The following is a 13,845-nucleotide window of genomic DNA, read 5'->3' on the forward strand; positions in this document are numbered from 1 at the left end:
ATGCAGTGGAATTTTGACGGGAAATTAAACATTCCAGAAAAGCGGAAGAAAGAAGAATTTAGAAATGCAAAATCTATGACAATTACAGGCTTTATTCTGACAAATGCAAAGTAAAGATTTGCTACTTTGCAAAATACATTACTCCCATGAAATAAAAAATAATTTACCATCCTCTTTTTACAAGAACTATCAGCAGAAGCAATGCAGATGAAAGCTGTTTACTTAAGCAGCTTAAATTCAACTATCTTTAGATAAATTACTCTACAAAAAAGTTGACTTGGCATTTAATATTAATAATTATTATTTCTGATCCCAGTACCGTGAAAGCCTGCAGTAAGGATGAAGTAGAAATAAGACTTGATCTGACTGTGAAATTGTATAACGAGAAAATGCATGATGATAAAAAGAAGCTGTTCATAGAAACTGTTTACTGCAGTTTTCAACATCTAAGAAACCCCTAAGTTCAAAACCAATAACTGCAAATAATCTTTGCTAAGCAAACATGTCTTGAAGAAAGGGCCAACATTCAACTGGTCCACAGGCCACATTTTGTGGGTTACGAATCGATCCTTGAACTTAGATCCATGCTGTATTCTGTTATGCAACACAAAGTCAGGTTATGCCAAGTAAATTTTGTCACTTTTTTGGTAGCCTTGAACGCTATGTCCTTCCACATGACTGAAAGTAGTGGTAAAAGCAACTATTATATTAGTTCATACTGAAAACTGCAGTAAACTGCCAACACATTGTTTTTCCTTAATCCGTGACTTGCAATTTTCATCAACAGTCTGCACATTGAACCTGCAACTTTTTTTCTAGCCCAGAACAAAAATCCACAATCTGCAAACAGCTTTTCTCTCCACAAAAGAAGTCTAATAGACCATTGTCCAAAACGGCAGCAACAGATTTGAATGAGTTAAAATTGAACTGAATGAAAAACTGATACCAGCACTGGAAAGAGCACCTTTACTTTCGTAACCTTGTAAAGTTTCAGCATATTGTATCACTGGAGGTATGCGTCATACCCCCAGTCATACAAACGCCTGTAAATTTTTCATTTTTCAACTTACATTTTCTCAGCTGATATTACACCTGATAGGCTAAAACTTTGCAGGGTTACTAAAGTAAAAGTGCTCTTTCTAGTGCTGGTATACGTTTTTAATTTTAACTTATTTAAATATTTGGCTGCCATTTTAGAGAAGGGTCTATTAATTGAAGGGGAGAGAGTATTTATGCATATAGGGTTGGAAATCCGTCAAAAAGTAAAGGAATAATAAAATGATTCATCGTTTGCAAAAGTCTAGCTAAAGAAAACATCTTCACTGTAATAAATACAGAATGTAATTATTATTATTAATAGTTAACTGAGGTAAAATATCTCACAACATTAAAAATTATACATGTATTTTATATTTTAATAAAGCTTCTAAATTTATCTAAAAATCTTCCTATTTCTGAGCTGTCGAAACATTCAATCACTGACTTTCTTAAACCATTCAGAATCACGTTCTCAAAACTAACGCAAGGTATTCATAAATCTTGAAATCCTTAATTAGACAGTCTCTGTAGTGCGCGATGGTTATTACATCGCCTCTGACTGCTGTCAGAGAATTTACATGTCAAAATGAATGTCTCTACTGTAAAAGGCGAAAAGTAAATTTCACGATGCTACCAACACTTTACATCCTTCAGTCTCTGTGACTTAATTCTGATCAGCAATAATCACAGGAAGGATATTAGGATATTATATATGATATGAACCATAACAAATCACATTCAATCCCCTATGTGCCATAGCAAAGAAAACCACAGCTTATCAGTAACTTTTTTAAGCTCGCATGTGCAACTCTCAGTCTTTCGTACTATAGCGAAGTGAGCTGTAGGAATTTTTCAATCAAGGTCTCTAAATCTCCCACAGTACAGCATTGTAGCTTGCTGTGCCATTACAAAGCAGTGACCACCAGTTAAAATTAATAATAAATTATTAAGTAACATGATGCAGATTAACAATTCACTTGGTTTTCTATTAATGTATAAAACAATAACAAATAAGATTCTAATAAGATTAAATTTAGAAATACAATTAACTATAAAAATGAGCAAAAAAACGGAACGACGTTTCGGTGTCATCCTGGCACCATTTTCAAGTAAAGAATGCAACGGAAAAGATAATTTATACGTCAAGTGAAGGTGTGAAATAGAATAAATTAAATTAAAACTGAAAGTAACTGTCCGTTGTTCATTCAGAAGGTGTCATAAAATGGGAGTTTTGTCCGTTAGACAAATAGTTTCGCACGAATGGAGTCTGACTGGGTGTTTAGACTCGTGTTTAGATTACGTCGGCTATACCAGCCGTCACCTTCACCAACGCATTGATGAACATTGGAAGAAATGTCAGGGAAAGCTTGATTGTTTAATATTCGAAATGCTTTGGATCAGAAAGAAGAGACCGAGTCTAAACACCCAGTCAGACTCCATTCGTGCGAAACTATTTGTCTAACGGACAAAACTCCCATTTTATGACACCTTCTGAATGAACACCGGACAGTTACTTTCAGTTTTAATTTAATTTATTCTATTTCACACCTTCACTTTACGTATAAATTATCTTTTCTGTTGCATTCTTTACTTGAAAATGGTGCCAGGATGACACCGAAACGTCGTTCCATTTTTTCGCTCATTTATAGTTAATTGTATAACAAATAAGATCTCACTAAAAAACATGGTTGTTGCTTCCTTGGAATTACACAAAAGGAAATGGTCCTTGGCTGGTTTAGCCTTGCTCAAATGCTGAAGAGAAATCTAAATAAGCTATGCTGAGTAATTCTTGACATTTCAAGACGTTTTGTCATCATATACACCAGCAGTCCTTTCCACTGATTACGCACTGAACTGTCCTTTAGCTGTCCTTCATCTGTGACTTGGTAATTGATGATATGGCATTTGTGAGCAGATCCTCTCACTTTGCTGATTGTTGTAAGGAAATATTTGCAGTCGCTTGTAGCATTCATATTCTTTACACATTCATGTTTTGTAGCTTTTCCACCCAAGCCTGAGCTTCTTCACGGGTGTCACACATGAGATTATAGACACGCTTTGTTGTCCGTAGCTGCAACAAGATATGACATGTACACAATCAGTGTGTGTTAATAAAAACCTCCTCACAAACCCCACCTGACGGGGCGAAATAACAATAATTACTACTAAATACTACTACTGATACTAATAATAATTATACAGTATTAGGAGCATCCCACTAAGACTCGACGCTCTAACTAAAAACTATGGAGAAGTAAATGTATAAAGCACAATAATACTTGAACAATTTGAACTGTACTAAATAAACATAAAAATTACAATCTACACTTAAAATATTATCTAGAAAAGAAAAGTCCAGTTTGGATTTAAAACTAGCAATATAGGAGTGTCTGAGCTTCTTATTTCAAGTGGCAGCTTATTCCATTTAACTTAGGTGTGCAAACAGAAAACACCCTATCGCCATATGTGACAGTGTTCATTTCAGGTATTTGTAGTAGGTTTAAGCTTGTTGATCTAATTGTCCAAAACAGCTTATAATACTTTTACTTAACAGTTCAGAAACATAACTAGTTACAAGTCCATTTAAAGCTTTGTAACTTATAGGAAACATTTTGTTAACTCTAAAGTGGACAGGAAGCCAGACTAGGCTTCTTAAAAGAAGGATGAATGAGATGCGTGGGAAGGGAGTACGATCCTGAAGATAAATGGCACTTGCAAGTTGGCAATAAATTCAATTCTTTGTCACAACAAAACTGTCAGTATTGACCAAAAGAAAACTATGTAAATAAATAAAAATTATAATTATCGTATTATAAAAATAGCTAGCATTACTAACATAAGTGTTGTGTTTAAAGTTAGTATTGTAAGCAATGTTACTATATTGTAAATATAGTGTTACGTATTGCTAGAAATTAAGTTTTGTAAATAATGTTAAAATTGTAAGCAGTGTTAGTGTTGTAAGTAATATGTAGGACTTAAATAAAAGAAAAAAAACAAGGGGAAAAAAAAGTATTGACCAAAAAAACAGTAAACTTACGTCAAAAAATGTTCCTTTTTGTGAACCTTTAGGAGCACCTAAAATAAAATAAGATATAACAAAGCTATTTTGGTAAATTTTGTGGGTTCACCTCACTAAGTACACTGTAAGTGTAAGGACCTTTTTACTAAGCAAGTTGATGTGTCTTACCCTGAGGAATGTTACTGAGAGCTTGTACCGCTGTCATCTCCCCAAGATCAACGTAGCCTTGCAAATGCTCGTCATGTTCCCCGTCATAATAACGCAACTAGAAGTGAATTTAAAAACTTCATTTAAAAGGACAGAACTGATGAATTCTATGAGTTGCCCTTTCAGCATCCAAAATTCATCTCTACTACCCTAAATCAGGATGGGAGATAAACTTCCAGAATATACCTCAGCTGGACATTGTGCCATGTGAACTCTCACCAAATCAATAAATGCTGGATCCTGAAAGGGCAACTCTCTGAATTTGATTGATATGACATGATCAAGAAACATCTCCAACAATATAAGAAACAGCTTTGGCTTGTGAAAAAAATTGGGCGACAGATATCAAATCAGACAACTGTTATCAACTGATTTAAGGGCCGTCTCATTTATATCACGTGACATGTTTCATCCAATGAGAGTGCGCGGAAATTAATATTATTAGCGTGTTAGAAATAATAAGATGGGTCAATATTTCACACATTAAATCTATTGTAAACACTATGTAATCTTGCTTGCATTGTAAACAGTAAAATCAACCACACTTGCACGAGCATTAATTTCGACAGTTATAATAATATTAAGAATACTGGAAAATTGTAATAAAATTAATTAGTTATTACAATTTTCCAGTATTCTGTGCTCTAGCACATTATTCCCTACACATTAAACATGAACATGTTGCGTACCTGATTTCTCTGTGTATCCAGGACAAACCACCTGGATTTCCACTGCCTTAGCAGATGACCTTTCTTATAAAGATGGCCACAGTGAAGCTGCTTTTTGCTGTGAGAAGCATCAGGCTGCATTTAAAGCAAATCATGTCAAATTATTCACACATCCCACCAGCAGGACTAATCTGTTGCAGTCTCTATTTTGTGAAATGAAAATTTCTGATAATTCTACTCACTGTTGAAGTGACTGGAGTACAAGGCTGGTGGGGGGGGGGGGGTGTTACTTACTGGCCTATGTTTGGGGGAGGAGAGGTTTTGGGTAAGGACGTTTTTTGGAGGGGGTTTTATGCTGAGAAGAATCAGCATTTTGGGTTGTGTTCTGGGTCACTGGACATTTAGCATAATAGAAGGTTCTATTAAAAAAAACCCAACAACAACTTGGCTTCATTCACATCTCCCTGTCATCTCCCCCCTCCCACCAAGGGTACAAGAAACGTCGCAACCTGCACTGTTTGCAACATCTTACAAGGTTGGTCGAGAGGACAAAAACAATACTCCCAACCCTAAAAAATAATGCAGCGGCAGGTTATCAGGGTCCAGTGAAAATAGAGCTTTTGAAGGGTGCAGGTCTACTGGAAATCAACGAAAAACAAGTGCTGACCTCGGTTGGCAGGCTCATTGTACTCTTGGTCATACCAGACCCAGGCTGTTCAGGGAGGTCTCTCTTCTTGCACTGCCAAGGAACCTGGGGCTGACATCGTTCATGGCAGTTGTAGCCACACTCACTACACTTCACTCCTACAAATAAAAATAAGTGACAAGTTTTTTAAATACACTCTGGTTTGCTATTCTGTGAACATTTCCTACCACGCCCAGCAGAAAACTCATCATAATATTGGTAAAAATAAATTTCTCATATTTGCACTTATTTTCGCAATGAGGGTGATTACACAATTTTATCTAAAATTTTCAGAATCAGCCCTACTACTCTCTTGTATTTGTTGAAAATCATGATATCAAACTAGATGTTTTGTCCAGAAACACCCCCCTCTCACTTTGCTACTTGATGATCACACTCTTTCTGGTATCTGATAATGTACAGTATTGAATCTCTAAGTAACCACTTTTCTGTTATTTTATTTTATTCCTTCCTGAAGTGAACATCTTTACGAAATTGCATCATAATCAGTTCTCAGTCAAACACCGTATAATTAATTTTAAAATTTAACATGTTAAATGTTATTGAAGGGCTTAGTGTGAGGGAGGCATATCTGAACTTTTTGACTTGAAATCTGAGTTACTCCCAGCCCTTTTTTGGGATCAAGACAGGCCACTTAAAGTGCCCATATCGGAAAATTTTTTATTTTCTCATCTGAATCTAAACATCACCCTAAGAACTTCAGTGAAAAATTTTTTCGATTTGCATAAAACGCGAATTTTTTATGAATTTTATAAGACGTTCAAATTTGCCGCCATTTTGGCCCACCATTCGCATTAGTCTCCTCTCGGTTTAGCAAGAGCTGTGACGTAGATTCAGGAACACGTGACTTCAGCCTTTCTCTGGATCTCACTGAAAACAAGTCGCGGTATTTCTGCACGTTTCTCGAAAATGCAGGAAAGATGTGTTGCAGCGAGATGTGGAAACATCAAAGACGAAGCAAATGGAATAAGCATGCACAGGATTCCTTTCTTTGGCACTACATGCCCGCAAAGACTGAGGAGGCGAAAGAAATGGATCGATTTTATGCTGGAGCGGAGGAAGATGTGGACGCGCGCCTGGAAAGACCTCGTCCTTGTGCTCGATGCACTTCAATGACGAGGATTTCACAAGGCTGATGAAGTCAGGTTTAAACTTAAAACGTGAACTGAAGTAGGATGACATTGCGTTTGTGCTTATCCTTTAAAACTGCTAAGCGAAAGGAAGACGAAGACCGAGAGACACCTTCGAAGAGGAGCAGGGAAAAGCGAATGGTAAGCTTTCGATGCTGAATATTCACACCCGCTTGTGACATTATAATCGTTGTAACCTTCTGAGGTTTATAGTTTGATCTCACTGTTAACTCAGTCGCAAGTTTTATAAAATATAGCGTAATTGTTTTGGTATATATTCTCATAGATCGTGAGATCCGCGAAGTTTCGTTGAGACCAAGCTCTCAAAAAATACTAGCACAAATGCTACCACTGATGTAAATAGATCGATGCGAGAACGGTCGCACTCGGCGGACACAGAAAACATTGTAAACCACGATGTAGATAAGGTAGATAAACTGCAGCAAGAATTCCACGAGCTCAAACAAATATTGTACACACATGTGTTGCAGAATTCTGCAAACAATAAAAATGTTGAAAAGTATAACAGCTTTATCTCTGAAAACCTAACCACCACAACGGGGGTTCAAAATAAAAAAGGGCACAAAACAAATAACAAACGCAAAGAGCGTAGAAAAAAATGGGCAAAAAATTGGATTGAGATACAAATGAATGAAGAATTTTTCAAACAAACAACTTAGCGACAGCCTGTTAGCGTTATTTCTAAAGGGCTCAAATTTGTCCCGACACCAGTGACAGACACGAATTACATTAGACGCCAACTCTTGTTAGACTTCAAACATTTCGCAAGACGTATGCGCCTAAAAGATACAATGGATTTTGTAAACTGTGGGACAGTGACAAAAAGGAAATTAACCTGTTCATTGGACAAGCTAACAACTTCCATCCTACAATTAAATTTACGGCCGAAATTTCAGAGAACGAGACAAGCTATTATTATCACAGTTCAACACGTGTCCTTCCTGTAGTTCCGCGAGAACAATGTCGCTAGTCAGCGCTTCCCAATTGCCTTCGAGTTCCTTGCAGCAGTAGCACTCGCTGATATTTGCTAGCAGATCACGGCTACAGTTACCACAAGTACATCTACATGGAAAATAATTCCTTCGAATGTTTGTGAGTACTTGGCCATAGTTTTGACAGATGATAATGAAGAGCGCGTATGCAAAATGCAAGGTGAGAACTTTACCATCCACTAACACGCACTCTATTCTCCAAGCGTTTCGTTAAATCTTCCTCGAGTCGTTGCTTCTCCTCTTGTTCCTTGCGATATCTTTTTAGCCATTCTTCGTCTGCTATCGGCTCGTCCGCGTACGGTTCGAGTGTATCATCATCTTCACACGTATTACTTGTCTCGTGGACGCCATCTATCGCTTCGACTTCGACGCTTTCAAATTCGTCCTAGCTGCTTTCTTCAGCGGTTTGCTCACTTTCCGTGTCAGATAAGTTTTCTGCCATGGAATATACTTATTTGGAGCTAAGTTTTTCCTTCCTACCGGTGAATCTGACGATTTTCTTTCTGCCGCGAATGTACTTTACTGAAGGTCAAGTGAGTGCATAGACTCGAGAGTTCCTGAATGTACGTCACAGACCATGTCACGTTGCCCTATTGTGAGCCTGTCGGCATTCTCATCAGCGGGGCGGGTGGACCGCAATAAAATAGGATTTTAAAGATTTGTAAAATTCATAAAAAATTCGCGTTTTATGCAAATCGAAAAATTTTTTCACTGAAGTTCTTAGGGTGATGTTTAGATTCAGATAAGAAAATAAAAAATTTTCCAATATGGGCACTTTAACAATTATCCTGCAAAATTGTGCGGAATATTGCCTGATACTTATGGCCTTGTCTGCTAAAATCAGGGGATATTCCGCAAGTTTGAGCAGGATGATTGTTTTATTATTCAACACATTGATAACCAAACAGTTTTATTGCAGAAAAGCTGGAGATGATCCTTATTTTGTCATTTTTCTCCCCGACACATGAAATTATGTGTATGGCAGGATATCTGTCGACTATGGATGGCCAATATTCAGTGCTATGACCACATTTGGGAAGTGTTACCATGTGCTGAATAATAAAATGTAAGATATGCTGTTCAATTAAGAGAAGTCAGTGCATGGTTGATTTCCTTCCTTCACCTTTATTCAGGATACCAATGATCATCTGATAACAAAGATCACAATTAGACGGTGGCATGAATGTATGAGGAACAAAGTGGTGTGGCTGGGAGAAGCCCTGAGCTCCGCGTTCTTGTACCTGCAGTTTGCCCTGGAATGAAAACACCATATTATTGTAAGCCTGAGAACACTGCCCTCAAATGTAATCCTCATGATTCCAGGGGAAGGTGAAGCCCAAAGAACCAGTCCTGGAGGAGCAGCACTCTAGAGGAATTGCCAAGGAATAACAGGCCTGTCTTGGACTGAGGTCCAGAGGATGGCAAAAGAACAGGGTTGGATGAAAAGTCATTGTTGATGCCATATGCTCCCCTCCCCCGCCCCCTCCCCCAAGGAGTAAAAATGGCTTAAGCAGCATTACAAGCCATCGCTGAGGACTAAAAGGCATGTTAAACATTTCTTCTGTTCTCAGAATTTACTACAATGGAATTTATTAACCAGTACTGACTTTTCAAGTTTTTGTGTGTGGAATGAGTCCATGATACAGAAGACTTACCTTTAGAATAACTTCCATTGTGTTTCTCTTGTGTAGTATTAATCGCTGACTGCTGTACCATTTGGTGTTGGAAGGACAATACTGCAAATCAAACAAAAACAGAAGCAAATCGTTGAAGTAACTCTTGCCATCAATCTCCATTTTTGCCACTGTTGGCTGAGGAAAGCTTTTGATATTGCAGAATATCTTTGCTTTTAACATATTACCCCTATTGTGCAATAAAATAATATTTTGATAGAACCAACAGTGAGACAAGGGTAGACAACTGCGCCACAAGAAGTCTGGTAAAGTCTGAAACACTGTGTTGTAAATTACCGGTATCCCTGAAAAGCCTTGAGTGGATAATACGATATTTGACATAATTATTAGACATTATTTCAGAAATCCTCGAATTCTTTGAGTTTCTGCAACTGCCTGGCAGTACAACAGTACTCATGACTAACACTTTGGTTTTGAGCTGGCAAGAAGTCACAGAGAGAGTCGTTAACAAGAAAATACAAGCTTGTGGGCAATCTCTTAAAGAGGGTTCACTCCAGTGGAAGCTGCTCTGTGAACCATTCTTACAAAAAAGGCAAAAGAATCTCACCATTCTTTTTGTGGAGGGATATGAGAGGTTGTGCCAATGATGTTCCCATTTCTTGGGTTTTTGATCTGCTTCCTCCTCAAGTCTGTAAAGTTCTTGAAGTAGCCATGAGCATTCATCATTTGCAAACTGAGTCACATCACCATAGACACCTGACATGCAGCTACCATAGGTTTCCTTCAAATCAAAATAAAACCAACAACATTTTCAATATTGGCCTTTCACTGGTGTTTCATCCTAATCCCTTGCGGTGACCTGCACTGTCTGCAACATCTTACATGGCTGGCCAAGAGGACAAAAGAATAAACAACAGAACAATGTTCCCATCCCTAAAAAACAATGCAGCTGCAGGTTATAAGAGCCCAGTGAAAATAGAGTTTTTGAAAGTGAGAGGTCTACTAAATCCCTCCATTGTCAAACTAGGTCATTTTGCAAACAACAGCTTTCTTGGAGGATATTCCTTCAATTGTTGAGTATTTCTATGCAACGTTTATGAATCCTGCATATCCCAATTTTGTTATTGTCAATGAAAGTTATTAATATATTTCTTCTCCAATGTGGTATTCTGCAGCAAACTTTGTGATACCTTGAGCCCTTTCTGTGCTTGATTGAAATCAGTTATAAAAGCGATTTAGATGCTACACCACTGCCAAACAACTGCCTACTACTTGGTATATGAGAGGTATGAAGTCTGAAATGGCCTTTAAACAGAGCTGCTTGTTAATGGACTGGTTCCAAACACCCGGAATATAATTATTTTAGAAACAACATAGTACAGGCGACATTTGCACACAAGCTATCCATCCTCCTACAGTGCCCACCTGTTTTCCATCTCCACTTTGCTGCTCATTTTCAGTTGTTGTGGTGACATCATTGATCAGCTCCAGGTCATAAGTTGGACCTGTTGACAGATTCTCTGTTGTGTAATACTTCCACACCTTCAAACTTGGTACTTTACAGAATGGTCGTAAAATCTGGAATAGGAAAAATGAAAAAATGTCCAAACTACATGTACATTTCATAAACTACATTATATATTTCAAATATCAATACCTTGCGCTGATCAGGCGAGTAAAGGAAGTTGTTGTATAGCGGTGATCGGCTCTTTTGCAGGTCCATGTAATCCCAGAGTGATTTGCCTCTGGGTTTGGCGTCTTCTTCAGTCATCCAACCAGACTCAGATCTCTCATGCTCTGAGTCCAGCAGAAAGGTACGGAATCTCATTGACACATGGTGGTAAGCAATGGTACTCAGAAAATGATCATTGAATTCAAAGGAGACAGGAAACTGAAGCATGATCTAATAGAGAAACAAAAAGAGAGAGAAGCAGTGTCAACAACATTCCTCCTCAACTGGAGTGGATTTAATTAGGAACTGTAGCTTTCACTGAAAGACCATATTTATGGCCACTAAGCATAAATTTTGTTCAGCCTGTCTTTTAATGACAATAATTATGATTGTTGCTGACTGTGTTAAATCCATGAAATTTCAGCTCAATGATAACAAAAAACTATATATATTATCCTTTACTCAACCTGAGAAAATTGAGATACGCATCCCATGTAGCCTTGTAGATATACTTTTAACAAAACCATTGAAAACATCAAAACAGAACTTCTGCAGAAGACAGAACATCCCTCCCGACATTGGAGGAAAGACGAAAAGTAGCGACAAAGCGTGAATTGGAAAGAATTATTGTAAATAAAAAAAAAAAACACCCAAATCAAATTTTCACTACAAAGCCAAATACTAGCTACAGACATATAACCTGAGATCAACACCGGGACCAGTAGCAATACCAAGGTCAAGAACCAAAAGACATGCAAACTCTTTTATGGCGCGGGCCGCAAGACTCCTTTGTTTATGATCGCGTATTTTCAACTTTTGATCCAATTATGTTAAGGTGGGGCTCTACCTGAATTTGAGTGAAATTTGAAGAGGTTTTAAGCATGGATAGAAGAAAGAAAATGATTTTTGGAACACTAACAGACAGTCGATAACCACGCAAGAGCACCCCAGGTTGCTAGTGGACTAACTTGGTATCCGTCTATTAATTATTAACTACAAATTCTAATTTTAAAACTTCACTAAATCTTCAACATTTCTTATTTCTTTTAATTTTACCAATCCTTCAAGAAAAATTATTTCCTTCCAAATATACCTAAAAATCACCCAAAAATTCATAAAACACCCCAAATCATTGGTTTGTGTTATGAATGGAGGGTTTTTGTATTGCTTGAAATGCAAACAAGATATTTCTATTTGACCGATTTTAAGCGGCGTGAAAACGGCTTTCAGGTGAACCCCCACCTTAATCCATTGTATATTTATTTTTTAAGATGGATGAATAAATTAAAGCTTATTATTATTATTATTATTATTATTATTATAAATAAAATCTTTCTTTATTATAATATTCCAAGCAAAATTGATATTTACAAGTTAAAAGTAGAAAAAAGAGCTATTAAAACCTATTTACAATTCAATATTTAAAATTCATTTCGATTAAAAAAAAGCGACTATTTCCAAGCACAATTTTTTAACAATAGTAAGACTAAAATTTTGATGAAATAAAAAAAGTTGTTAAAAAGATCCTAAAATACTAATTTACAACGTCACGCCATCATTCACTTTCTAAAATTAGCGGAGACACGCTTGGCTAGCGTTTAAGCGGCAGTCATCAATGAAATCCCCAAATGGAATTTTGTGAAAAGGTGTCCTGGAGCCTCTTACGCATGTGTGTGCCGACCTTAAAATCTCAAAAGAAAGCAATGTTCTAATCCAGGTGATAGTAATGTGATAAGGTTCCTCATTCTTTTCTGAGAGCTTCTCGGCTAGGCGTTTGAGAAAGCAATTGCAGTCGGCTCCCATCCCACCGTTGGTTCCAAAAACTAGGGGAGTGAAAGATCCTATTTCAACGTCCAGCACCCTCTGTTGGTACTTCCGCTTTTTCTCCTCTTCCTGCTCTTTAAAGATTGTCGATGTTGCTTTTCCCTGGTTACACTTGGAGTTAACATGCGTTACTCTGACATCGAAAAATGCTGTAACTCCTCGAGACCAAAAGCCCCCTGCCTTTATGTCCAGTCTTGCCTCCGGACTTCTCACCGCGCTTCTGAGGTTGAATTGCTCATTGTCGAGAGGTTGTAGTTGTGGTTCGACTTCAACGTTGGTGCAAACCTTACCAAGAAAAGAGGTAAGTAGGTTGTGGACGCCATCATGTCTCTGCGCCACGAACCCTCCCTTTTTGCATGACAGGGCATGGCAGACGGTATACTTCTCCCCACAAACACACTTACTTGGTAAATCAGACAGGGGAAAATTATACCTTAAACGCAGAGAGTCTCTGAATTCTTGTTTATTCAGCACTAAGCCTTGATCGACAAGAGGTACTGCGGTAAGCCACGAGCTCGCACCCTTGTCTCTCGATTGGTTAACTGACCGCAGCAGATCCGAGGGTAGAGTGGAATCAATACTTTCCATTCTCGAATTCACCGACGCAATTTTTGAAGCTTGATGTTGTCTTTTTAACTCCTCCGTGGACCTCTCGCCTGCCACCATGAAAGTGCTCTGTTTGGTGATGGAATCTACGTGCGATGCTGTTATTGTCGTAGAAGCAGCAAACTGCTGTGGAGCTTCAAACCGTAAGTCAGGTACGCCAAGCCCTCCTTGAGCGGGTGTCAAAGTAAAAAGCTGACGCAGATTGCTAGGGAGGGGCTCCGTTTGACTGAATAGTGTTGGGAGGAGTAAGTCGTCAATCGCCTCTTGAATAGGGTCAACGTAATCTTCAAACGACTCTATTGTGCGCATGAAATAGGTAAACTTGGAT

At 37.9% G+C, this 13,845-nt stretch overlaps 1 protein-coding gene and 1 pseudogene across 2 annotated transcripts in view; both read right to left on the reverse strand.

Annotated features, from left to right (window-relative positions):
• Positions 1–72: 72 nt before the first annotated feature.
• Positions 73–13,845, reverse strand: part of LOC146486038 (myotubularin-related protein 13-like) — a 37,046-nt gene continuing 23,273 nt past the window's right edge. For both annotated transcript variants that reach the window (XM_085097591.1, XM_085097598.1), the window contains exons 30-39: positions 11,073–11,318; positions 10,841–10,993; positions 10,023–10,196; positions 9,437–9,517; positions 8,905–9,034; positions 5,600–5,736; positions 4,954–5,067; positions 4,226–4,322; positions 4,076–4,113; positions 73–3,109 (exon numbers count right to left, since the gene is read on the reverse strand). In XM_085097591.1, the coding sequence (XP_084953717.1) occupies positions 3,017–3,109; positions 4,076–4,113; positions 4,226–4,322; positions 4,954–5,067; positions 5,600–5,736; positions 8,905–9,034; positions 9,437–9,517; positions 10,023–10,196; positions 10,841–10,993; positions 11,073–11,318 (1,263 nt within the window). In that variant the 3' untranslated portion in view covers positions 73–3,016. The remainder of the gene's footprint in view (positions 3,110–4,075; positions 4,114–4,225; positions 4,323–4,953; positions 5,068–5,599; positions 5,737–8,904; positions 9,035–9,436; positions 9,518–10,022; positions 10,197–10,840; positions 10,994–11,072; positions 11,319–13,845) is intronic.
• LOC146486039 (uncharacterized) overlaps positions 12,559–13,845 on the reverse strand; it is a 3,454-nt pseudogene continuing 2,167 nt past the window's right edge.

Source organism: Pavona decussata, unplaced genomic scaffold (assembly GCF_977016875.1).
Source record: "Pavona decussata unplaced genomic scaffold, jaPavDecu1.1 SCAFFOLD_21, whole genome shotgun sequence".
NCBI classification, from domain to species: Eukaryota; Metazoa; Cnidaria; class Anthozoa; order Scleractinia; family Agariciidae; genus Pavona; species Pavona decussata.